This window comes from Montipora capricornis, chromosome 7 (genome assembly GCF_036669925.1).
Source record: "Montipora capricornis isolate CH-2021 chromosome 7, ASM3666992v2, whole genome shotgun sequence".
Classification (NCBI taxonomy): Eukaryota; Metazoa; Cnidaria; class Anthozoa; order Scleractinia; family Acroporidae; genus Montipora; species Montipora capricornis.
The window spans coordinates 25,469,308-25,496,772 of record NC_090889.1 but is presented as its reverse complement, the minus strand read 5'-3'; the positions used below and the strand labels follow the sequence as shown (position 1 = coordinate 25,496,772).

Below are 27,465 nucleotides of genomic sequence, written 5' to 3'. Positions count from 1 at the left end.
AACCCCCTGGCCGCCATCTTGGATTTTGAGGGCTGAGAAAGGTTGGGGAGAGAAACAAATATCCACCCCAAGTGGGTAGAGTACGGAGCCCATTTTGTGCCCCTATATATTTTCCTCATCAAATTTTTTTTATAAAACTTTTTTGGCATGACTATTGCTTTTCTTTTTGTCTTTTTTTTTACAGCACGACTTTCTTGGCACGTCTTTTCTCTGCACCACTTTTTTTTTACACAACTTTCTTGGCGCGACTGTTTTGCCAAGACTTTTCTTGGCACGACTTTTTTTGGCACGACTTTTTTGGCACGACTTTTTTTGGCACAACTTTTCTTGGAAGTGGGAGGCGCGGTGGCCTCATGGTTAGTGCGCTCGACTCCGGATCGAGTGGTCCGGTCCGGGTTCGGGGCCTGGCCGGGGACATTGTGTTGTGTCCTTGGGCAAGATACACACGGTGCCTCTCTCCATCCAGGTGTATAAATGTGTACCGGTGTAATGCTGAAGGTAACCCTGCGATGGACTAGCATCCCATCCAGGGAGGAGTATAAATACAGTCTCCCTGTATGTTGATATACCGTGAACGTGTAACCGTTTCTGAGTATTTGTCTATAGCCCATCGTTCTTCCGCTGCCTCTTAATTCATGTTTAATAGCCTCGCAATAGCCTCCTTGTAACCGAACACTAGTCTAAATGAAACTGTGATTGCTCAGCGGTGAAGAGAATTAAAAAAAAATCATTGTCCTGACAAAAAAGTGGTGCCAACAAAAAGTCGTGCCAAGAAATGTCTCTGTTACGAGCCTAGGAAGGCCCATCAGGCCGGAGCTTATCTCCGGTTTCCGTAGCATGAAGCGACTAGGAGTAAGAGAACTGTTGAAGATATTGCATCCCGTGGGAGTTGAAGCAAGATCAAGACATCGATTACGAAGAGGACAGTACAAAACTGCAGGGCCAAATCATATATGGCGAATAGACGGCTAGGACAAACTAAAGCCATTTGGCTTCTGTATTCATGGAGCTTTTTACGGTTCCATCAGGCGTATAATGTGGTTAGAGGTTGGCCCCACGAATAATGATCCTTTGGGATTAATCAAAAATTATAAGAAATCGTCAGCCAATCAGCGCATAGGGGAGTGGTGCATGAGGATGCATGGCTTGGTGGATAGGTTTTTTCAAAGATCTTAGAGACTATGGCATTTACTCAGAAGACAATGTTATTGAAGTGGAATGTGAAGAGCTTCACAGGTTTGTCATCCAGTGGAATTTGCGCAAAATGAGACCGTCAAGAAATGAAGACTCTCTTTGTGGACGACCTGATTTGCTTTACCATGTTCCCGAGCTGAACGGGGCATGTGTAGCATCAGAATTCCAGAACACGGTTGCTCAGAAGAAGTTTTCGATTTGGCGTCGATAATAATGCACGAAAACCAGCTATAAACCATGCCCACAACGCCAGATGATGCATTGCTACTTTTCTGTATGACTATTAAAATACTAATTGGTCTGCTGAGATGGTTCAAACTTAAGTTGTTTGCTTGCCTTTTTGTTAGCAACCACTTCAACAATGCAGCTAGCGTATCTGGCCAAACGCTTTGAAATATTTTACAGTCGATAATTACTTGCCAACTTTAGGCTAATAGAATTCAAAAACAATATTGGATTTGATTTGAGTTTCTTTCATTAGTGTCCCCAATTAGTCCTTTAGTGCACAATCCGGTGACACTTAAATAAGGTCATTATTGTTATTATAATTGTTATAAATATATTATTATATTGGTGTCACAAGCTCGATTTTGATTGGCTATAAGCACACAGCTAATTCTTGCTTGCTCTGTTTCTCTTACATGTATGTCATACCTACAGACAATATATTTTATATATGTAGAATTGACGTCATACCTACAGACAATAGTTTTATGCATGCAGAAGTGACGTCACCTAACACACTAACCAGCAGTTCGATCAGTTTTGTCATGGCGGAGCTCAGCTCAGGAATATGCATAATAAAACAATTATTGAATTCGGTTTTCGCATGTTAGCGATAATTATCAAGGCCTCAGTTTGTGTTATCAGCCTCAGCCTTCAGCTTCAGCAGATAACACAAACTTTGGCCTTGATAATTATCGCTAACATGCTCAACCTTATCCAATAATTGTTAATTATTATTTAGTAATAATTGCAGTTGCTTTTCACTAATTGTGGGAGATTTTGTAATCGTTTTCATATGACATCACTGCTATCATACGTCCACAGTAGTCATGAAGGTGTATGTACCTAACTGGTCATCGTTAAATTGACTGACATACTGAGACAATAAAGCTTTGTGGTTAGTGCGCCTGCCTTGAGATCAGGAGATCCCGGTTTGAAGAATTGTTCTGACCAAATCCTTGAATTTGATCCTAGTAGTCCCTGGTCCTACTTCACGTATGCAGTTGAAAATAGACAACTGGTTTGCGTTAAAATTTTATTCTGTTCGTTCATTGTATAATATGTTTTAATGCGAAACAGGGCATTTTTTTTCAAAAAATCAATATTTTTGCTGGTCATGGGAATGGAAGAGATCTGTATGGTGTTGCTAGTTCTCCCGTCCTTGCCTATCACAGGTTCGTAAGTTAAGCCTTTTAAATGAACATGTGGAAAAGTTATGTAATAAGAAAGTAGAAGAAGTATCCACAAGAAAGTGTGAAATTAAAAACTGTCTTTTAAGATTCACAACGAGAACAAACTTCACAGTTTGCCAGCTTTCTGCCATGCAAGTAAACGGTGACACACTACAAAGCTTATTAACTTTTAGTTCTTAACTTTGTTAACTTTGCATTGTTATCTATCAGGTCTCTAATTCAGCATCCCAACAAGTATACCAAGATATACGTTACAAAAAAACTAGTAGGAAAGAAACGAGGCGATATAATAGTTACAACCAAGGAAGTCTTTTGTAATTTTCAAGAAACTAAGAGGAATGTAAGATCTCCTCAAATATGATGCATTTAACAATTAACATCCATGACGGAATCCTTGGAAAGAAAGAGAAAAGCCTTAATTATAAAAACGCAATTTTGAGAATATCTTTAACCTACAACTTGTCTGCAAAAATTGAACTCGAAATACTGAAAGCTTCAAACTTTACACACAGGCTTACTCTCACACTCATACGACACTATAAACTGCCTTAACATAAAGAAGGTGAAGAAACGTATTGATAGGGTTGAAGGTGGTCTGTCGTGAAAGTTTCCTGCTTTTAACTCTAAATTTGATAAAACTCGTAAATGTGTAGTATCAGTCTCCCTGAAATCCAATAAAACACACATCACATGACTTGCAAAGAGAAAAGCCATCCACATCTTAATGAGATTTTTGTCCGAGACATATGGAACTTGTAGTCCTTTGAATTATCGCCACGTGCGGCTTCCGTGAAGTTTTATAAAATATGTAAAAATAGCGCAACACTGGGCCGTTAAAGGGGACCTCCACTGTTTTAATAAGAGTCCCCTAAAATGTCCCATTTGTACTTTTTTAGAAGATCTGAAAATTCGTGCCAAAGAAGTGGTGCCAAGAAAAGTCGTGTGCCAAAAAAGTCGTGCCAACAAAAAGTCATGCCAAAAAAGTGGTGCCAAGAAAGTCGTGTAAAAAAGTGGTGCAGAGCATAGTCGTGCCAAGAAAGTCGTGCTGCAGAAAAAAGACAAAAAGAAAACCAATAGTCGTGCCAAAAAAGTTGTATAAACAAAATTTGATGAGGAAAATATAGTGGACCTAAATGGTCACCGTAGGAGAGGGTAGGGGTTTTGCTCTGACACCGAACGGACACTGCAGAACGCCAAACGCCTACATGTAATTTCGAACGCCAAACGTTCCAATTTTTTGTTTGGAGCTAAGGCATGTAGATATGTTCGACAATATTAGCTAAAAGCCAAACATTTTGAGCCAATCATTTTAACCTAAAACCTAACATTTGAAAGTCGGCGCTTTAATAGACGAAAGCTACCCGTTTGGCGTTCATCGACATGACCCACCCGTCCCTCTGAGTTTGGAGAAAGTGCGTCTTCATTGAAACTACCTTCGACCATATTATAGCGTATTTACATGAGACCTGGACGAACTCAGACTGGTATGAACTTGTACCGGTATAGAATTTTTGTAGGCGTTTACATGGAACCAGGACGAAATGCTTGGTGCCTGGTTTCGGGATGAAATGATGTATTTTGTTTAATAAATATATAAACTGACCCAAAAGCATACAGGTTTGAAATTTCTCGACCCGATCTGAGATTTGTTGTGATTTACATGAAACCGGTACGAACTCAGACCGGCAGGAGAATTTCTCGTCTCGGTCCTGCAACCGAGACGAAGTCAAGCCGGCCTGAGTTTATTGTCAGGCCAGTCTCATGTAAACGCATAAAAAGAAATGTATGGAGGCCGATACGAACTCATGTTGGTCTGAGTTCGTCTCGGTCTCATGTAAATACCCCCTTAGTAAAGACATCTGCAACTGATTGGAACCCACCACAAAGTGTTTGAAACGTAGTCGCTAGTGACTGTGCTTTTCTGTTCGCTGTGGACTTTGTGGTACATTTTTGGTAAATGTTCGGGGATTTTTGCTAATTTAAGATACTAGAAAATCCTTGAGTAATTGAACAATGATTGAAGTTCTCCTCTGTGTTTAATCCAACATGCAATTGGGACATCAAACGGTAATTTGCCAAACAAAGGTGTCAAGTGGTTTCTGGAGGATCTATGCTATGTTTGAGGGTGTTTTGACAAAGCTATCGAGATTCTGAATGAGTATTTAATAGAAAACTTCGAGGGACCGGAAACATTTTGCCAAATTTACGAGCTGACTTTGCCCCCTACAAAAATACAACCCGACCTTTTGTAATCCAAAATACAACGTATTAATTAACTTTAGAAACCAGCAGGAGGTACATTTCTTCATGTTACGAACATTATAAGAAGTACTTTCCTCACAAAACTATCTTTAATAGCCCTTTCAGACACATATTCTACCTAAAAGACCCCAGTTTGGCATGTTCATGAAAAAAAACGATAAAAAAACAACATTTATGCTGAAAAAATAAGTCAAGTTGACCGGCTTAAGCAAGGGCGGGGCAGTAGTGAGCAACTTACTTACGACATCCAGGGCAAGTGCACATTTGAGTTGAATTATTGGCCCTTTTTTTGCAGCACGTTTTGTCCGTGGAGCAGTTTCCTTTGTTGCATTGGATAAGACAGCTGCAGTTATAAATTTATTGATAAGTAGATAGACCTAGAACATTAGGTCTAACATTCTCCAATACCATTCTGAATGAACTGTACATGATATTGTATTGCTAACTTGCGGCGTCCCTCCCTCCCCTCCCCCCTCCCAACCAAACAGACTCGTTTACCCGCTGTTAAAAAATAAGCAAACTGAACTGATAATAAGGCTATTGCAATTATAAGCCGTTTTCTTGTTTTTTGTTTTGTTTTCTAAGTTAACCACTCACACAAGTGCAACACAGACCCTTTACTTCTTTAATTTAATTGAACTCCCTGAACTAATCACGGCTATACGAATCAACGACGAAAAAGTTTTGTCATGTTTATAATCTTCACGCCTGTTTTCATGAAATAAGCCCAATATTTAGAAATCAGACAACAAAGCCGAAACGACGGATAGGGTGCAAACATTTGCTTTAGAGTCTTCATGACTGATTCCAAGAGTGAATTAGATAAGAGTGTTGTTATGGCAGGGGTGGGCTCCTCAGCACAGTCACAAATGAGTCTATTCTCGGTTTTCACATGACGTCACGACCGCCATGTTGGTGCCCCTAAACAAAGAAAAGGCGGCCATGTTGGTGCCCCGACCAAATCCTCCGGGAATTTAACTCTATTATTATGCAAACGCTTCCTTTTGTTTTCGTTGAAAAACATGGCTGTTGAGCACGTGAGTGAAAACCAGCAATTTCTAGAATACCCATTTCCCGCGAAAATCAGTTGTCATGTCCCTGAAAAAACACATGAAGCTTGGCAGAAGCAGTCAGGCGTGACATGGCTTCTTCTGATTGGTTAAAATTGGCGGCCCTTTGTTTGTTTCGCGAGCAAAGTATATCTAAAAATAAATCCATTTGTGACTGTGCTTGGGAAAGGCTGCAAAGTGATAGATCAACACTCTTATCCAATTCACTCTTGGTGATTCTGAATTGAATTTCCCTTGTGTCTAGCAAAAACGTCGTGATCAATGCAAGAAATGAGAGGTATTACTTCTGATGAAAAGAAGTCCAAAATATATCTTCGCATCCTTTCCTCATTATGTTTGGATTGTTTCCTTGTATTATCTTGATAACCCCTCTGGCGAAAGGTTTATGTTGTCGGTCAAATCCGTTCTCAGGTTCAGTGGAATCCGTTGTTATAACCTACTAGGTCAAATTGGTGATCCTCATGTTACCCAGGTTAAGTATTAAAGCAGCTATCAACCCCCTCCCCCCCCCCCCCAAATTGGTGATCCTCATTTTACCTAGGTTGAATAAATATTAAGGCAGCTATCAACCCCCCCCCCCCCCCCAAATTGGTGATCCTCATTTTACCTAGGTTGAATAAATATTAAAGCAGCTATCAACGCCCCCCCCCCCCCAAATTGGTGATCCTCATTTTACCTAGGTTGAATAAATATTAAAGCAGCTATCAACCCCCCCCCCCCCCCAAATTGGTGATCCTCATTTTACCTAGGTTGAATAAATATTAAAGCAGCTATCAACGCCCCCCCCCCCCCCAAATTGGTGATCCTCATTTTACCTATAGGTTGAATAAATATTAAAGCAGCTATCAACCCCCCCCCCCCCCCCAAATTGGTGATCCTCATTTTACCTAGGTTGAATAAATATTAAAGCAGCTATCAACCCCCCCCCCCCCCAAATTGGTGATCCTCATTTTACCTAGGTTGAATAAATATTAAAGCAGCTATCAGGCCCCCCCCCCCCCCCCAAATTGGTGATCCTCATTTTACCTAGGTTGAATAAATATTAAAGCAGCTATCAACCCCCCCCCCCCCCCCCCCCAAATTGGTGATCCTCATTTTACCTAGGTTGAATAAATATTAAAGCAGCTATCAACCCCCCCCCCCCCCCCCAAATTGGTGATCCTCATTTTACCTATAGGTTGAATAAATATTAAAGCAGCTATCAACCCCTCCTCCCAAAAAGACTGAAAACACCGTCTTACGCATCTAAACACATCTTCTTATTTTCTAGATCATCTTATCGGTTTCTGTATTCATACACCTATCAACAGTTCAATACAGCAAGGGATCAAATAACTTCAATATGCACTTACAGGTACTCGAATTCGGACCCTCCGGATCTGTATTTCTGTGTCTTTATAACTACGCTACAACGACGAACACGCTTAACCCAACACAGTTTTTTTCATGATTTACTTTTGTATAATAAGTCTATAGACCTTATTCACGATGGCCGCCATGTTGGATTTGCTATTATCATGCAAATTAGCTACACACTTCTTAGGGGGCAAACAACACAAGTTCGAGAGGTTATAACGAACACCTTAGCCACACAGATGATTTGCTTCACGTTCATGGAATGTTTATCACCTAAGCAGTAAAATACAATCATTAACCCTTTCACTCCCAAGAGTGCCCCTTATAGATTTTACTCTGTCTAACGCCAGACGAGTTTACTCGTCCATGGGGAACCCCACGGGGGTGAAAGGGTTAAATAAGTTACTTCGACGTTTTTTAAGTGAAAAATGAGCAGATAACGAAGTAGAAAGTCAAAATGTCAAAGGCAATCAAAAGATATTAAAATTTTATAAAAGGTACTTAATTCTAAATACTAAAATGGAATTTTTACAATGTTATGTTTCAATGTTTGCCCCCCAGCATAACACATGGCTAATTTGCATGACAATATGAAAACCAACATGGCAGCTATCGTGAATAAGGCCTAATGATATCCAAGTATAATAACTAATCCCAACCTGACCCTAATTTTTCTCTAGGCACAATTCATCTGAGTGCGTATTCAACCAGGTCAAAACGGATTCAACCTGTGAACGGATTTACCGGTAACATTTACATCTGGCATAGCATTTCGTAGGCGAAATCAGTCGATGAACCGCGCGTATTGCAGAAAACCTACTGATCACCAGTAATTATACAGTCAGAAATTCATTTTAGTCAGAATTAACGTAGCCATTACAGGGGGCTCTCGCAATTGGTTCTTAAAGCAACGTGTACAAAGACAAATGTAAAAAACAAAATCAACTGATCCCGAAGACCTGGCCTCGGTTGTTCAAAAGGTGGATAACGCTAATCACAGACCAACGGATTAACACTAGCAAAACCATCTCTGTAAAGGTACAATGTGATTAACTTCCTATGTAAGTAAAAAGCACGTCCAAACCACAAAAAATATATTTTGACTTGAATTTGCAAAAAAATAGAAGCTACATTAAAAAATAATGGGCAGCAAGCGAGAGAAGTTACACTTCCCTTGATAAGCGTGGTATCTGGGGTTAAGTTTGCTGCAGCATCGACCGTCAAAAGCCCGGCTACGCTGCGAAATTGACTTAACACTGAAATCTATTAGGCGCGAAGATGGCACTGGTCTATGACTTACCCTGCCTTTCTAACCTATCACTGCTGTGCCCAATGACATTATTCTGGCGTCTTTCTGTTGATCTTCCGAGCTCATTTTCGGTATAAGCAGACGCAAGTAAAACGCTTAAGAGGAGCAGTAAGGCTCCGGCAATGAAGAGGACCCTCCAAACTTTCATGATATACCTGAAAACATTTCTTCGTATTCAAAGCGCAATTACTAATTGCGTTACGTCACTGTTCAAAACTGAGAGCGCGCGCAATGTTAATTAAGGACTGTGTCCTATTTCCAAGGATCAGCACGCTTTTAGGTCATACTTGAGCCAAATTTTGGAAAATAAAGAAAAAAGTCTCGATTCAATTAATTACATGTACTGAAAAAAGCCTCTGCCTACTCTTGCAAGCTCCATGTGAACACCTTTACTGTCTTTTTTCGTTCTTCGCGGAAATTACATTCTTTCCCTTGGTAAACCTCGAACAACCAGTTATGTTCTTTGTTTTTTTTTTTTCTGCGACGCTTTGGCGAGACGTCCACAGGTTTTGTGTAACTGGATCCTCCTTTCCTCTTGTTAAACATGTCGTCTGCGCATGCGTAAATGTTCTGGCCTTCCGAAACGTACCATACCAAAAAAAAGAGATGCTGGGTTTTACAAGGAATTGACATCTCAGTTGATTCTACAGGCATTAACGTAACATAAGAACCGTGCGTGCCTGGTCTTCTCGCATAGGACACAGATAGATCATCCCGTCGTTAATTTAAAATATTTAACGTGGAACTCTAGGCTTGGAAGAATAAAGAAGATGAAATTGAATAATTTTGGCGATAGCATCACAGGTTCCCCAAGCTAACGTTGTAATATGATCGTGACGATCAGTAATAAGGGAATTTAAGAACGTGTTTAAGGAGTCGAAAATATAACATGTTTGGAACAAAAATGCCTTACCTTGCATTCTTGATACCGTATCAGCGTTTCGTACTTCGGCCATTTCAGCACGATTCCAGCGGGTTTTAGGTTGATTCGAAACTCCGATGAAGCAGTCGGATACATAAACTGATGTAAATTCTTCCACAAAGCTCTAATCGACCCTAAATTCCACTCGGACCAAGCATGATAGTGCTGCTACATATTTCAATCCTCATATCAGACACACTTTCACGGAAAGGAATTGAAAAATCGTCGAAATTCACTTATTTTCGCGAATGCTCTATTCCGATAATTATTCTAGATTGACGATTTTATCACACCACTTTCGATTCTTTCGTGAAAACACAATATAGTGAAACTTGTAATATTTTTTGGCCATCAATTGTTTTAGTACACTTTACACGCACAACTACTATATTAATATTTACAATTTATTAATACCATTTAGATTTTTCAATATTACAATCAATTCATTACATAATTATTCCCTATCACCAACCCCGGTTTCATACATTCCATGCAGTCTATTGTAGCCCGAATTCCAGATTTCACATGAAAGTGAGCGTGGGGATTCTCGCTCACGGCAAAAACCAATTTTTCGGATGGGTGTGTCGAAAGGTAAAATGCACGGTATGTGTTTGTGTCTGCAAGAATTCCAGATTTCATTTCGATCAAAGAACTTTTAAGAAGGAAACTGCAAATGGCTACAGTCTCTGTTTTGTCGATACTGACCCAAATCATAATGATCGAGCAAACTAATTTCGGGACTGCTTTCGTTTGCATTCCTTCGTCCGGTCCTAGCGCCAAATTCAGAATCAACCAATCAGAGACAATTAAGGCATGACTTTCTCGCACACATCTTCCCGCGCTTAGTGATGGCTGCATGTATTTACCCCTCGTTTTGATTGGCTCACTCGATCGGATGCGTCTGCTGCGATTGGCCAAGGAAATTACCTTGATCTTGGTTTCATAATAGGGACCTTAAGATCACAGACGGCGACGGCCGTGAAAACGTCATGTATAATAGTGCTAGTTTATGTTTCTAAAAGTGCTTCCTGATTATTCCAGTTTGTTCAACCTCCTCAAACTATCCAAAATATCCAGGAACTGAAATGGGAGGAACAGTGTTGAAACTAAGAAAGACAATCAAAGATTTGCCCTTGAGCGCTCGCGTCTTCCTTAGAACTTGAAATTTGGTCATTTCACGTCGCAGAGAGAGAATGGGAAAGAAATGTACAAATTTTAAAGCGCACGCGCAGAACCATTGCTTTACTCATTAATGTCTACAATCTCGACCCCAGAGTTCTTTTCTTGTCCGAGGGAGAGAAGAGCTCTGGGGAACCCTGAAACAAAGTGTCCTCTTATTGGTTTTCGTGAAGAACAATCAAAAGCGTCTCTAACTGGTGCATTCATGTTAGCACGAGGATTGAGCAGGCGCCGTAAGGTTCAAATAGCCAATTTTTGGCTAAAAAGAACCCCACAGCGCATGTTCTCCTACACAGAGTTTCCCAGAGCCTTGGGTCGATCCGATACTATGGTGACGAGAATGTAATGTCTATTGTTTGGTGGCCTGCCGTCCTAGATCTTAAGGTCCCTAATAAAACCGACTAGTTTATACCACATATTTTAATCTAATCGTTTGTGCTATAGCACGCCAAGTTTTTGAGACGCAGACGGAAACTGTTTTTTCTTTAACTTGTCTTCACACAACCACATTTATATTATTGCTATGTATCTTTTCTCGATTAGAAATGATTAGGTTAAGAATATGGGAGAAAGTACTGTCCTAGCATTCGAAGTCTGCACTTCCGGTAACCGTCCGAGTCTCTACGAAGTGCTACTAAAGCTCCCTGATGTGCATGTTAGAGCGATGTTCTCTTTCAAAGTACGTTGATATCAACCTCCTTCAATCATGGTTTTTCTCCATCCCGATCTCTCAAAGATACAAATTTTTGGCGCCATTGCTGAAATAATAAAAGGAAACCTCTTGACATCCACGTGAACCTTGTCGAAGCCTTCAACTTTTTCAAGAAGTGAATGTGAGTGCCCCATTCTGTTACAAGGTGGTTCGGCCAGAAGATGTGAGAAAGTCATAATCTCAATACTGTCATCAGCCACATCCTCTGCCTTAGAATACCTGGAAAGATGCACAGTGATTCACTTTATCTTTTTGAACTGTATCAGTTATTGTACAGAAAACGCAGGAAACGAGTACAAATATTCCACGATATTTGTACAGTAGAAAAACGGTTAAATAAGTTGAGGTGCTGATGTTTGCCCCGCGCTTGTCACGAACAAATCTGTCACACGTTCTCGACGGTTGTTTGCAATTCGCTTGCTAAACATATAGTGCGAAAAAGTTGGATAACAAAAATAATAGCTAATTAGATGTTTTGGTATGTAGTATTGCTGAGTATTTCTACTCGTTGTTTCTCTGCGATACGACACACCAAACCATCTCATAAGATTTTCGTTTGGGTAAAAAGACTGATAGGTGGTTTTCAAATTACGTCATCGCCGCCATGTTGGTGGACGAAAACAAAAGATCTCTCATTAGCTCCTTTTCTTCCTCAATCAACCAGCAATTGTACATTTCAGCACTGTTATCTGTGTCTCTAGAGATTGGTTTCAAACCACCTATGGCCACCAACAAGGATTTATTCAGCTCGTTATTGAGGATTAAAGGAAATGATAATAGTAATAAGAATAATAATAAAATAATAATAATAATAATTATCATTGTACTTTCAACTTTATTTATGGTTTTCAATATAATTTCTTTTTCCTATCAAGTTGTGGAAGGGTGGATAACACCTTACCCTGGAAACACCATCACACAGTTATGTTTAATAAACAATATTTATTTCAACATTTGTGTTTTTCTTCAGTTGCCGTCTAAGCCATTCAACTGCCATTGTATTAGAAGAAGGTCACCATCCAACAATTCTAGGAGGTCACTCAACCATGAAAAAAGACTCGGCTTAACTTGGGCGAACACGAGATTTCCACATAAAATGATAATACTGTCGATGTTCAGAAAAAAATGTAAACTTACCTCCATTTAGGGTTGATTTCCCCAAACCTTGACACACCAGTCTGCGCAGCGGCAACAGAAATATGAACACTACAAGGCCCTGAGGAAAAATAACACTACCATTAGTCCAAATAGCATTATTTTCTGTCTTGTAGCGAAGAGGGAGGGGGCTGGACAATCTGCGAGCCAGCGAGTCATGCAAGCCATGTCATGCAAGCCACCCATTTCAAACAGCACTGAAAAACAGTTATTAAGTCTTAACACCCATTTTAAAACGGTTAGCTTTCAAAAAACTGCGTGACTCACAAGTCATGTTGACTCACATGGCTGGCTCACCATGTTGGCTCACACGACTCCCGGCCATGGCTCACAGCCACGGCTTGAGTGATTTGCACAGCTCACACTCCTCACTCGGACGGAGTGGAGGAGAGGGGTTCAGGTTGGACAAAAGTCAAACAAAAAGTCAAATTACATGTATGCAGCACTTGAATGAATCATTCATATCTATTATAAGTTACATTAATTATTGGTTACAAGCAACCAAGCAACATGCCAAGAACTTCTCACAACTCCAGGGATCTTAGCAAGCAAATTCAGATCACAAACCTGTCTCATTATCCAAGAGTTTGTGAAGTCTTTGCAATGCAACTCCACCAGGATAGTTGTGATGTGATATGAGAAGCAATAAGACGGTCACCATACAGTTTCCCAAGAGACCTCCCATGGTAATAACTTTGGCAGCAGTGGACACAAGGGGCCTCCATTTGCCTTCATTCTTATATCTTAAAGGCAAAAAAACAATAATAATTATTGGACGTTTTTAGAGAAGACAGCTAGCTGAACACCCTTGAAGATGGAAATCATCTAATGATCTTTGAAAAATTATTGAGGAAAGATATTATTATTTTGGTGTCTTGACCACAGTAATGTACAAGACCTAGAACTTTTCTAAGTCCTTGTGAATAATTTATATATGCAAAGATTTTTGCACACCTACCTCCTGAAATGCACATTAATACCGGTAAAAGCATGATCAATTTTGATAAATAAATGCCAACAACTTTCCCATGAAATCTCAGAGACAACTACCTGTTCATTACTATACTTATTTAAAAAGGTCTTAGCAAGAAAGATGAGCATTCTTTGTCTTGGCCAGGATCCTTAAGGATCTTTGGAAGAATAAAATTGCTGGGGAGTATGTTAGTTGAGAGCTTGGAAGGTCTTTCAAAACACTTAAATGTTAAAAACTCCATAAAAAGGCCCACACTGATAAAGAAAATAATATTGTGAACCATGTTTCAGTCATGTAAAGTGACCTCAAGTTGGCATGACATCTACATCTTAAGATCTTTTTATTTCCCCGCTCGGAAGATCCTACTACCAAGGATCCCAGCTTTCAAGCTAAGAACAACTTTTTGCATGTAAACTGAAAATTTATGCCATGAAGATCATTCAACAAATGCTAAGATCTTTCTTCAGCAATGAAGACAGTCCCTCACTTGGAGCAATAAACTTACATAAAACTCATTCCACAGGCTGCTACAGCATTGAATACTGGAACAACATAAATGATGAAGCGAAGCTCCTTATGTGGAAGAAATGAATACAAAAACACAAAACCAATGGACGGAGCTGCTAGTGTCCAGGTTCTCCTGTCACGCCACAGACCAACGGGAACTAAGAGAAGAGCAAAGAGTAGACATCTGGGAAGAACAGAGTAAAAATACCAAAGGAATGGAGATGTCTGGATTTTGTGAAGGAATCTTTGCTCTGAAAAGTTTATCTTTTCCTTCATCATTCCTGGCTCAATATTGAATTAAAATAAACTTCAAAGGCATGAACATTATTGCTTTAAAGAACTGGTTTACCTAATTGGTAGAAATACTGCTGAGGGGAAGAGAGATGTTCAAGTATGCTTGCAGTACTTTAACGATGGTTCATGCGAGGAAATGAAGGGAGATTTTAAGAGGTCTTGAGCAGGGCGGGTACAAAACTGGACCCCCTCTCGAGAAAAGAAAAACAATAGTTAAGGGATACAAATAGTTTACTTCATAGAAAGTGCGGCGTACGGGGTTTTATGCACGAGTTGTTTGTGTCAAAAACCCGAACGAGCGAGGAACGAGCGAGTGAGGGTTTTTGACACAAACAACGAGTGAATAAAACCCCGTACAAAGCACTTTCTATGTCGTAAACTCTTTATTACACATAACATGAGAATTTTCATTAAAATAGTTTTCTGAACGCGAATTAGAAACAAAAACTCACTAACAATAGAACCAAATGCAAATTTAATTTAATTCAATAACAAAGTACGATTTGCACGATTTGCACGATTTGCACGAGATGCACGAGTGATTGGCATGGAAACGCCTTTACGCTATCGCTGATTGGTTATACTTTCACATGTGAAATAGCTGTACGCCATTCTGATTGGCTGTATAGGTCTTTTTCACATGTGAAAATAAAGCGTATAGATTTGTACAAATGAGCTTTATGGAATAAAATTCTCATGTTATGTGTAATAAAAGCATGTACTTCATGAAATTGTTCTAATAAGTGCCAAGTACTATGATTCATGTAAGGTAAAAGTACATCCCATGCAAGTCATCTAGGGCTCATTACGGTGGAACTTATCCTGGTTTCGATAGCATGAAGCAACTGGAAGAATTATTTCTTCTCCCCCTCCAGATGGGATACTAGTCCATCGCAGGGTTACCCCAAGCAGTATATCGCAGGTACCCATTTATACACCTGGGTGAAGAGAGACAGTGTGGAGTAAAGTCTCTTGTCTAAGGAAACAACACAATGGGAGAGCTACGCCTTGAACCAGCAACCCTTGGAATTGAGAGGCCGGCATGCTAACCACTATGAATCATGTGACTGATACACATGTAGGTAAATAAGTAAGTGTGATCTGTTTGATTTAAAAAGATAAGTTATGGTCAAAATAACTATGCATTGTTTCTGAAGAAATACACCGTAAATATCCACCTGAGAGGGCATGTGCGTACCAGTAAAAAGACTGAAGAAAATAAAAGGGAATCGAGTAACACTGTATACCTGCCAAGTGTCACACCTGCTGCTCAAAAAGTTCGATGACACACCTACTCACGCCTATGTTCCAATTTCTCACGCCTGGTAGAAACGCTACAGTTATTACAGCATTGGCAGACACATTTTGAAAAATATATTAAGATGTTAAAGAAACTGAAACCAATGAGAGAAAATAAAAGTCCATATGAATGATCGACTTTCTCTGAATTCTCTCATTTTCAGTAGGGAAAGTCACTGAAGACGAGGTAGGTTGGGAATGAGAAGGTCAAAGTTGTAGGACTATTTCCGGTTCCGGTAGTGGTACCAAAGTTGGTTGTGGTTCCATGCAACCACAAGCTACGTATCATCTTATAAGTATTCAAGCATCGATCAATGTACTGGCTAGACTGATGTCTTCGGAACATCTTCGAAAGTCTTCAGATATCATCATAGCCATACAAAAAACCCTGGCACCCTCAGGAGAAAAATGTCACGCCTATAAATTTAAAAAGGTTGGCAGGTATAACATTGGCATTGAACATGTTGATCATTTCTGAGTTCACTTCAACGTCTTTCTCACAGCAAGTTAAAGTGCAAATTGCTGTGGTTATATGTTCTACTTTTCGTTTGACTAAAGTACAGTAATATACAATGTACATGACAAATACTTGTGAATTACCAAATTCAGCTTGACAGTGGTTAATATTAACAGCTTTATTCAGCGCTCGTCCTTTGAGATGCCTTTTACGAGAAAAGTTCACGTAAGTTAAGCCCTGTCTAGCAGGGCTGGTACATGTAATTTGGTGGGAGACCAACAAGATATACGACATGTGATTGCCTTTCGTACATGGCACATGAATTGTGATGCCGGATTTTTAATTGGAATACTTATATTTAATTAATGGCCAGAATCCTGACCATTCATCACTTTAGTTTAGCCTGACAGCTTTTCCTAGTTGTATTTGATGAAGCTGTGATAAAATTTAAAATGGATAAGAGAAGGGTCAAAGAGGCGAAAAATTAACCAGAAGACTAAGAAACAAAGTAGTTTAATTACAGGTTAAGTTGCCTCCAATTATGAACATGCGGGCAAGCTTCTATTCTAATTGCTTACACAAGATAGAACCGCGCATCTTAATTTCTCCATTTGCGGATAACCACAATTTCTTGCGCCTTTGTTCTTACTACAACTGCAATTCCTTGCGTTTCGAAGAAAAATGACTGTGTCCTTCCCCAATAAGAGAGTTGCCTCGTTTCTTTGCTTCAGGCTCACTCACTGAGGCAGCAATTTAAAAAGTGAGACTATTGTTCCTGGACCGGAGACCTGGTTAAAAGGACACCCACAAAATCATGTAACAACGTCAACTCCTCACTTGAGAAAATTTCTGCAGTTGAATTGACAGGTTTTGCTTTACGAAAATGTCTTGACCCTGACAATGAAACCTGATTAGTTTTATCCTAAAAGGAAAATAAATCAAGTTCTTGGTATCATGTGAAGCTGAATAAAACATAAAATGTTTGTAAAAAAATTGTTACTTTTGAGATTTTTTTTCTGGGCTATGTTGGGTCTGAGAATGAATAACAGCGAGGAACAGGATGTTGAGCAGACCACTTGGATCGATTTGGCTAAGAGAAGAGTGCACCAGATTTGATTGGTCTGTGGAAGGTCAGCCATTTGAGCCCAGCCTGGACCAAAATACAGGATTTTCAAATAACTGAGGCTGAGGAAAAAGTGCAGTAATTTCATCAGCACGCCTACCATAAACAGCAAGCACCATCTCTGTTGGATATTATTCAGAATGAGTTGTCAAATATACTTGGAAAAAATCTTCTAAAATGGACTATGTACTCACCAATGGAACATCATGCTGAAGCTAAAACTAAAAGAGTTGAAAGAGCGATTTAAGATGGGTGATCAGCAGTCACGAGAGGGACTGCATAGAGGCGTCATTGGTTGACCACAGCAATGAGAGGAAAGAGTTCGCTACAGGAAAGGCAGCAGGAAGGTACAAAGACCTCAGAAGTTAAAGACAGGGGTAATGGGTACTGTAGTTCATAAGGGGGAAGGGGTGTCATGTGAGTTGATGAGACGAATGACAGGGAAAACATATAGAGGTGTCAGAGTTCATAGACAAAAGTCACATGTGGATGTAGGAAAAGTGTTTAGGGGGTTAGTAACAGGAATGTCAAGAAAGTATAAAGCAAGGTTAGGGCACCCGAAAAGGATGGACATGTGGTGGTTTTGAAGACACTGAAAATAATTGAAGACAATTATTTTTTTACAGGAATGACAGGGGAAAGGTATAGACACTTCTGAGGTTCAAAGGGGAGATTTGCTGTGGATGTGGGAACAGGGAGCATCAGGGGAAGGGATAGAGGTACCAGGGGGACAGAGATATGGGTGTGACAGGGATGGCTACAATGGAGACCAAGACTATTTACTCTTCCACCTTTCAAAGGATACACCCCAATGTGAACTCTTATTCTGTATCGTATTGTACCATAGCACTTCTCCTTCAGGCCACAGATATCTCCTCCAGAAAACTGAATCAACAGAAACAGTCAACGCTGATGAATGCAAAAGACAGCATGTCAGTCATTAAGCAACCAAATGTTATGAGGCATAATTTTTATTTGAAAACCTCTGAAGAGTGATACCTCTGTAAAAAACTGGCGAATGCCAAACAAATGTAACCTTTCAACCCTGAAGAGGCCCCCATTGAAGAGTTAAATTGCCTGGTGTTAGAGTGAGTTTCAATCGCGTGTCGTAAAACCAAAACCACAGTAATTACTTTTGCCAAGCAAAAAGAACAGAGACAATCCAGTAAATCAATCAAAACTCAAAGTAATTACACGTAGCCGACACAAGGCATGGGAAAATGTGCATGCGCAAGCCACAATTGACTTTGGTTTTGCTTCTGATTGGTTGAAAAACTGGTGCAAGAACTTTGAACCAATCACTGAGGGAAGTAATGCAAAACCAAATCAATTTGCTAATTACTTTCGACACTCAATTGAAAACCGCTCTAGAGAGAGCAAAATCTACAAATTAGTGTCTCTCTTAGGAGAGAAAAGGGTTACCCGGTAATGGGGTACTGTACCTAAAAGTTGATTTCCTCTATTACAATACATTATTTCAATCTGTGCTATGTGAAAGGTTTTGGGCAGTAATATCCTGCTTGTTATGCCTACATTATAGCCCTTACCCAACGCACTAAGTCCAGCTGATGCTGAGTGAATAATTCCTGTCAACAACGAAACACGCAGTGTAACAAGCTCCAGTACAAATATAAGTCCAAGTAAAATGCACAACTCTGATCGGAAAATGATGATGGCAAATGCTGATGTCCATATAAACTTTGAATGATGCTGGTCTAACCAGAATCCAAGAGCAAGAAGAACTGAAGAGAGAAAAGAAAAGAAAGCCAATGAGGCCAGTTCGATCTTTAAAGAAAGCAGGCCTCCAGTGCAAGTACTGAGTAGAGGAATGGATGCTTGTTTTCTTTGGGCAAACAAAATTGATGCAGGAATTGTTGGAACATAATGAGTTGATATTCTCACAAACAATAGAGCTTTGGTAACATCACATGGTTAAACATAAATTGACAACTACAGCCCCTGTGCATTGCTTGTACACACGGTCCCACAATAATAATATTATTATGTAAACACTACTCAATTTAACAAGGCTTGGAACAACTGCTAATAAAAAAAAAATGCATGGTAAAACATTCAGCATGCTTGGTTTTTGTTTTCAGATGTCACAAAATTTCACCCAATAATTTGGTTCACCTGATTAACAAATTTGTTTATACATGTAATGTGTAATGTAACTATGATTATTAATGCCAGTAATATGACTGGCATAATTTTGAGCCTTTTTCAATGGACAGTTTGCCACAGAAGAAAACAATAATGAAACCTTTACATTACAGATGTGCTTTAAAATTAGCAACCTACCCAAGACAAGAGCAAATGTGTTTGGTAAGGGTCTTGAGATGTAAAATAAAAAATGAAATTGTGTGATTGTAATCAGCACCACAAAGAATCCAACATCAAAGCCAAATCTGCGTGAGATGGAAGTCCTGAACTTAGAAAAAGCAAACAGGCCGATTGATCCAAGACAAAAGCGCACTGAAAACAACAAAAATGACAGTGATGCCTTTAAAACAAATCTATGTTCATTGTTCACAATCCAAATTTTAACCCATTGACTCCCAGGGGTTCCCCATTGACGAGTAAAATCGTCTGGTGTTAGACAGTGTAAAATACTATGTCTGGCCGGCTTAGGCTGGTTTGGACGTCAAAGGGTTAGTGGGGACATAGTTTTTCAGTGAGTGGTTAATGGGGCCTATTAAAAAAATTGACAACTGTTAATTAACCCTTCCCTCCTGAGAGTGAAACTTATAGTTTTTGCAATCTAACGCCAGACGATTTTACTGACCAATGAGAGTGGTCTCAGGGATGAATGGGTTAATCCTTTAAATTTGTTTCCTAAGGGGTTCCCTATTGACAAATAGAGGGAAAGAGTCAAAGAAGAGGTTTGAGCACCAATATGCCACTATGACACAAGAATCGCAGTTACTGTACCACAAAGTACAGTTGTATGTGGCAAGCCATTAATAATAAGGCATTCTGAACTATCCAACAATATTTTTAAAGTAAAGACCCCATAAAATGACAAATATTATTTCTCTTGTTTGAAATATTTATGTTATTGTTTTTGACAAGAAAGTGTGTTTGTCAGGTATGTCAAGTATTATGTGGGGACAGTGTCAGTTCGTAGGAAGTTTGGTGACAGAAAATCCTTGTTTGTAGCACCATTCTCCATTCACAGGACAACAGAAGCAACTTGAGTCATTGGGAGCTTATATAAACAGCTCATGATGACATGTACTCTGAGGTGTTAATTCTTTTATATTTCATGACATTGAAGTTATTCAGCAATTAAGCTGCGATTACCTATCCAACATATTTCCTGTAGAGAAACAATGGGAAAGAATACTGTTGAAGGTATCTGTTTACAAACATTGCTTTTGTTATTTAAATTTGCCAACCAAAGGAACAAAAGGCCCTTTGTTTCGACTGCCAATGAGGCTCTGGTTGGCACATCAATGACTTCTACTTCAAATACTCCTTTTAGTTCCCATAATCTGATATTCTGTCGATACTCCCCATAGAGGAGTCTGATAGCAAAATCTTCTTGTTTATTAATTAACAATTATTCACCGCAGGCAAAGTGATTAGCTTTGCTATTTGCGGGTTGTATAAGATTATAAATTCTGTTTTTATAAAATTAATTTAATAAATGATGATGATGATGATGATGATGATTATCGGTGATAATCACTGAGCCTGAGCTGAATAATTGTTTTAGTATAAATACACAGGTGATTATTTCAAAAAAGAAAAAAAAAACATTTTAACGCGAAATCATCTTCACTTTACAGGGGCAAAATTAAAACGACTACTACTGGCAGCCATTTTGTCTATCGAGGTGATTATCGGCTGATAATCCGAGATAGCGAGGCAATGAGAGCGTGCGACTTTGTATATAATCACCTGTGTATTTATCTAAAAGGCAATACACCAACCAAGTGCATGCGCGCGCACATAAAAATAATTAATTATACCTACAAACTGGGAGGACAGTTTGGATGCACCAGTAAGGTTGCAGAGCGTAACAACCGGATAGGCAACAGCTGACACAACAAGAGGCCCAAGGAATGTCCGTGGAACAACACCTGGAAACTCCAAATGATCATACTGGGCGATAGCAGAAAAAAAAAAGAAAATTTGAGAAGGGAAGATATTTGGATCCCTCAAAGATTTGAGATTTGAAGTATGTGTACCTTGCTAATGTCCTTTCCATGGTACAGCAGATCGTGCATTGCTTGAGTGTTAAAGCTCTCTTCCACTTTGGTGAAAGGGCAAATAAATAAATGAACAGTGAATACAGCCAACAGTGGAGCATCGAAGAAATCCACCATCTTGAAATATCTAAGCCTGAGACGAGGTTAATCGGTTGGGCTTGGAGGGGACGGGTGGGGGATGACTTCACTCTGGAACCCAGCCTCCATCTCCACAAATTCCTTGAGCCAACCCTTTACCTTTGGGAACAGGTGTTTCCTGCGAAATGTCTCATATTTCCCTTGCCGTAGACTTGCCACAAGTCGACCTTACGAGAATCCCAGGAGAAAATGTTTTGGCGAGCGAAGCGTGATTTTTTGGACGCGAAGCAGATGAGCGAGCGACGAAGGACTTTTTGAAAGTCTACCCTTGCCGCTGCGATAGCTCTGTTTTGATTGGCTTTTACAACAGTGGGCTTGCTGAATCTCCCGAGGGAGGCGTTCTATAAATAAATCTACTCCGGAAAGGAACAAAAAGAGGAGTATGGGTGATAGAGGATCCCCTTGATGATCAGTTCGTGCTACCAGTTTTCAGCTGAAATTACTTAATTATCTTCTGGTAAGTTGACGTACCAATATGGATAAAACAATGAACAAATTCTGAGATTAATAGCATTTGTGTATAAAGTGGAGCTGAACTGAACTGGTATTGAATAGAAGAGTTATGACACGTTGTTTAGGGACAGATATTTCTCTCCCGTCTGTGGACTTGTCGGGGACAAGGTCTGGCACCTGAAATCCTGGGCTGTGCGACATAGAAAGATCTTATTAATGCTGCCTGTTTTTTTATTCGGGTATTTGTTTTGCGCATGCAAAAAAATCTTATGGAAAAAGCAGGTTCTGAGGAAATTTGGGGTGTCTTTTCAATTCGTCGCTAACACTTTTTCCAAATCTTAAATAAAAGTTAAGTCAGAACTTGTTGTTTTACACTCATGTATCCATCTGTTATTTCCATTCATATCATAAAATTTAAATCTAATCTAAATCAGAGTGGAAACCTCGCTGCTTCGTGCTTGCAATTTCGTTGGAGTGCAGACATGAAATCACCTAACCAATCGGAAGGTTGCTCGAAGTCAGTTTCATTTTTCGAAAATCCTGTGCGCCACTTGTAAGATGACGTTTCGAACTGCACCCTGGGTAATGAATCCGCAATACACCAATACATACCAGACATATTCATTGCAGTGTGACATTTATTGATCTCATGTTATGTTTCAGCCAGAATAGTACAGGACCACAACAAAGTGTTGTTAAACAGAGAAATGTTTGAAATACAAAAGAGTCTGATAACTCTTCTATAAGAAAAGATCGAGAACGAGACATTTTTCAAATCACTTTCTGTTACAACTACAATTTTTTTTCCTGAAGTTGTTTTTTGACGATATTATAAAAAGAAACTGGTAAACGGTGGAAAATCAACAGCCGAAGTAAAGTTACGTTTTAGGGTTGATGAAAAACAAAGACATTTTTTGTGCTTAAAGACAAAGGCGTATAAGTAAGGTAACGTTGAAAGTAACAGAAAATTCAGATCTGTGTCGTCACAAAATGCCACGAGAAAAAGTAGTCTGAAAATAAAGAAAATAATACAATTAGGTTGCTGTCTTGAGAAGGGTTTTTTAAATAGGCGGTCATTCCCAGAAAACATGCCTTTCGCTGTGCTTCTCTAAACGTGCGGCCGCCGTGCGACCGCCGCGCGGTGCCCGCGCCTACCAGCGCGGTGTGTTAAAGATGGCGGTGTAGTACGTATCTGCGAGTATTAGGCCAACGAATTGTGCACCTACCTCAATGGTCGGCATCAAACTTACTAACGTTGTGGAAAGCCAGGAATAACTTAAAGAAAACCTAACCTGGGCTGTTTTCCTTTTCTGATATTTGACAATTGTTTCACTCGCGCTTTTTGGATATGAGATGATAGATTGCAACTCGGCTATAATCACCTCATATCCAATAAGCGCGAGTGGAATAATTGTTTTATTAAAAAATGCCCACAAATTATGAATAAATCTTCCCTACTTTATTTTGTAAAACAAAAAACTGATGTGTACAGTTACTGATATTTGTAGGGCAGGGTTTAATAGTTCATATACCTTGATGGCTAAGCCAATCAAAGCTCGAGAAATGCATGATCCAATGATTTAGTTTTTAATAATGATTATTATACCATAATGTTGATGATCCGGCCATAGTAAAATTCCTAATTTTGTGAAGTAGATACGATAGTTCAAGCTTCCGCTGAATTTTTCTCTGCACTTAGGATGAGATGGCCAACCACTTTTCATTCTTATTAGTATGTTTTTATAGGAAAAAGGCAACAATGACTCCATAAGAACGAAAACCCTCATTGCCTTGATACTTTAATAAACTTAATCCCCCTTTCCTTCTTTTTTTGGCAAAAATAAGGAAGTGAAATGGCCAAATCAAAAGTTTTGTAGAGAACAAAAAGAAATGACAATTAATATTCAATCAATATCTCTCTTGAAACACAAGTGCTGTTTCTGGGTTATTATTCAGTTAACTCATTTCAAGGGGAAAAGATGGGCTGTTGCTCAGTGATTACGAAATGGCACATATTGTTTTCACATTCCTTTCTCGTCGGCATCCAGTTTTGCATACGCTTTTTATTACGTTGTCAAGAAATAGTAAAGTGAAAAGAGCAAGTCCCTGACCTGTAATAAAATACTGGGGGAAATCAAAACTCATCAGTAAAAGCTGGATACCTGTAATGAAGACATCGAAACGTTGTGTTAAACTTATTTGGCTACCTGGCCCTGAAAAATGACAAACATTAAATCTGAAAACACGACCAATACAGAAAAGTTCGCCCAAGTAATCATTTCAACCCCTAAGCTATTAGGAGTGATTTAAGTCAGTAATATTCTTATATGAGATGTTTCTGCCGTGAAATAATCATTACTTTAGTCAATCACAATAGAGGCGTACAATCAACTCAACCAAAGAGTAAATTCGATAAGAGTGTTGATCTATCACTTTGCGGTCTTGCCCTAGCACAGTCACAAATGGATTTATATTTAGATACACTTTGCGCGCGAGAAAATTCAAAAGGCCGCCAATTTTAAACAATCAGAAGAAGCCATGTCACGCGTGACTGCTTCTGCCATGTTTTTTTCGGGGACATGACCACTGATTTTCGCGGAAACGGGTATTCTAAAAATAGACTCATTTGCGACCGTGCTGGGGAGATCACCCATGCCATAACAACACCCTTATCTAATTCACTCTTGCTCAACCGTGAAGAAAACAAATACATACAGGCAGCGCTCATTCTCGTCACCAGAGCCTCGGATTGACCCAAGCCCAAGGCTCTGGGAAACTCTATTAGGAGAAGATGCACCGTAGGGTTCTCATAGCCAAAACTTGGCTATTTGAATCTTACGGCGCCTGCTCACTCCTCGTGCTGACATGGATACACCAATTAGAGACGACTTTGATTGTTCTTCACGAAAACCAATGAGAAAACACTTTGCTTCAGGGTTCCCCAGAGCTCTTCTCTCCCTCAGTCAAGAGAAGAGCTCTTGGGTCGAGATTGGGCAGCGCTATGCGCGGGAGAACTGATGCCTGCAATTAGTTCGCTTGTCTTTCATTGGCCGCATTAGAATGTGGCCGCGGGAAATCTTTTTTTTGAGCCAATCACTTTGTGCCGTACCTCAAACCAAAGCAAAGATTTGTCACGAGATTTTTGCTATAAATCAAGATTCCGTGATAGAATGGAAAGCTTGTGTATCTCAATAAGTTTTAAATCTCGTTTAGGTTCTAAACAATCGAGAAAAAATATTTGAAATTCAATTAAAAATCGTGTTAAGGCAAACGATTGACGACGAATAAATTCATATTTTTATTATATTTACCGCTGACTTTCCACTACCGTAGGGAGGGGGAGGTGGGGGTGGTGGTGGTGGAGGTGCTCCTGCGGTAGGTACTGGAGGGAGTGGACCGAGATCATTATCCGGATTGAGGTCCTCATATACTGGCATTTCCGAATATTGAGGCGCTACGTACATTTGTTCCCCCTCGCCCCCTACTCGATATTTCCTTCGTCGTCGAATTCGTCTACAAAGGAGAGAAAGAAAATATTCAGTAAGAGAAAGAAAAACGTTTGACAAGAATAAATTCAACCAAAGCGCGCTTTAAAAGACTTCGGACTCTTTCTTAGTCATCGATTTAATTAGTTGGTCTATGGAGCATCAGATTCTCGTGGCAACCGGACCATTACCCAAGGTCTTAAAATACCCAAGGAGAAATAGATGTCTGCTAATGATATCCTCGAACGGACACACTTGTTATGTCCTCTGGGAGAAGAACGGCTTATCTAAGTCCCCGCGGGAAAACATTTAAGAGCCCCACCCACTAATCCAGAAGGGAAGGAGACTTAAAGGCCTGGCCAAACGCTCGCAACATTTCAACGCAACATCTTGCAACGTTGTTGCATGTTGTTGCATGATGTTGCGACATGTGTTGAATGGCTGGCCAAACGCACGCAATATATCGCAACAGGGTGGCCAAACGTACGCAACTTGTTGTGCCCAACAATGTTGCAAGATGTTTCGTTGAAATGTTGCGAGCGTTTGGCAAAGCCCTTAGCATCTAGTGTCGTGATGCATTAACCCATTGCGTTCTGGGCGCATCTATGACTTCTGACTATATTTACTTGAGATTGTGCACTGCGCGGCTGCTCACAAGAACAATTGGTCTTTCAAAGTTCATTTTTTATTTCTGCTAGAAAACGGGCCATTTAAGGGCAACAGCGACAACATCATCATCACAACCATCGTCATTGTTGTTGTACTCATGATCATAATCATAAACTAATTAATGTTGCAAGGATGGTGGAGAGTTTAAGCAACGACAGTAGCCTTTGGCAGCGCCAAAGAAATGGTCACTTCAAAATTTAGCAAATTCCTTTATTTTGTATGGCAATGCGTCCATCACGTGTGGCGTGATTATTTTTCCCCTTTACAACGAAAATAGTTTTGTATCATGTTGTTGCCATAACAGTCTTCATCGCAATTTCTTTACACTCCCGCTGAGTAAGTGCGATGTGACGGCTGCGTTTTCTACATCTACATCTACATGTTTCAGCACACGGCAAAGTCCCTTTCCGTTATTGTAATACTTTCGAGATAACTGCAAGTCCTTCAGAATGGAAAGTGTGTATCAAGATTGCGGGGAAAAAATTGGCATGGACGATGTGGTTGTTTGGGAGGAAAATTACAAATATTTTGTCAGGTTCTCACGTCCTCTTCACAACCTTAAACTCAATTCAGGTCGTTGTTAGGATGAGGACGGCAAATAAATCGACCAAAATGCTTAACGCACGTGCGGGGCGTACAGAACCTTTGTTTTTGTTCAAATTAAGGACAGTGCCTACTATTGTTATTGCGCATACGTTCTGCGCATCTCGAGGTACTCGGGTTTTCAATCGGTGATGCTCACTTTTACAAAGATATTTTTGTGCAGTTTAAAACGGAGAAAGTGGATCTTAGTAAGTCCTCTTGATATCTAAAAAGAAAATTGGGAGCAACCATGCATTTTTGAGACAATTAAGCTTCAATTTGAGAAAGAACGCTATACATTGCTTTGTGTTATAAAGCTCTCTACAAAATTAAATATTATTCATGAATTATCTTTGAAAAATGCGTGGTTACCCTCAATCTTCTCTTTGGATTTCAATAACACTTGTTAAGATCTACATTTCCTGCATAATCATAAACCGGGGCAAAAATATCTTGGAATTAGTAGGCACCGTCCTTAAGCGCATTGTTTTTGGGGGGTTTCTCGTAGCCGTTATCATCGGCCTTGTGTCAGGTCCCTATTGAGGATTCTTGCAACAAGTCGTGACCCTGTGTCACTCACCTGCATATACAGAAACAGCAGCATGAGATCATGGATAATACGAACAAAACAACCGCGCCCGCGATCAGGAATTCCTTGAAAGGGCGTAAGAGGTGGAAAACGTAATTGATCTTG

At 39.7% G+C, this 27,465-nt stretch overlaps 3 protein-coding genes across 4 annotated transcripts in view; all 3 read right to left on the bottom strand.

Annotated features, from left to right (window-relative positions):
- The window catches only part of LOC138055805 (laminin subunit beta-1-like), a 28,279-nt gene extending 28,262 nt beyond the window's left edge, over positions 1-17 (bottom strand). The window contains exon 1 of the mRNA XM_068901678.1: positions 1-17. This exon is cut by the window's left edge and continues 10 nt beyond it. The gene's annotated coding sequence lies outside the window, so the exon portion shown is untranslated.
- Positions 18-9,917: 9,900 nt separating this feature from the next.
- On the bottom strand, positions 9,918-21,562 carry LOC138056568 (dol-P-Man:Man(7)GlcNAc(2)-PP-Dol alpha-1,6-mannosyltransferase-like). 2 transcript variants are annotated; one of them, XM_068902386.1, is made up of 9 exons: positions 21,424-21,562; positions 21,205-21,337; positions 19,532-19,705; positions 18,778-18,972; positions 18,036-18,139; positions 14,056-14,282; positions 13,145-13,320; positions 12,560-12,638; positions 9,918-11,641 (listed from the first exon to the last, which is right to left on the bottom strand). In XM_068902386.1, exons 1-9 carry the CDS (start codon positions 21,559-21,561, stop codon positions 11,401-11,403), a joined length of 1,467 nt encoding a protein of 488 aa, XP_068758487.1. In that variant the 5' UTR covers position 21,562; the 3' UTR covers positions 9,918-11,400. The 2 variants fall into 2 exon arrangements, with proteins under 2 accessions (XP_068758487.1, XP_068758488.1); XM_068902387.1 differs by having other exon boundaries at positions 9,918-11,468.
- Positions 21,563-22,682: 1,120 nt separating this feature from the next.
- Positions 22,683-27,465, bottom strand: LOC138056402 (semaphorin-4G-like). Its single transcript, XM_068902187.1, has 4 exons — positions 27,352-27,465; positions 25,347-25,548; positions 24,147-24,197; positions 22,683-23,045 (listed from the first exon to the last, which is right to left on the bottom strand). The coding sequence occupies exons 1-3, from the start codon at positions 27,381-27,383 to the stop codon at positions 24,180-24,182; spliced, it is 252 nt and encodes an 83-aa protein (XP_068758288.1). The 5' UTR covers positions 27,384-27,465; the 3' UTR covers positions 22,683-23,045; positions 24,147-24,179.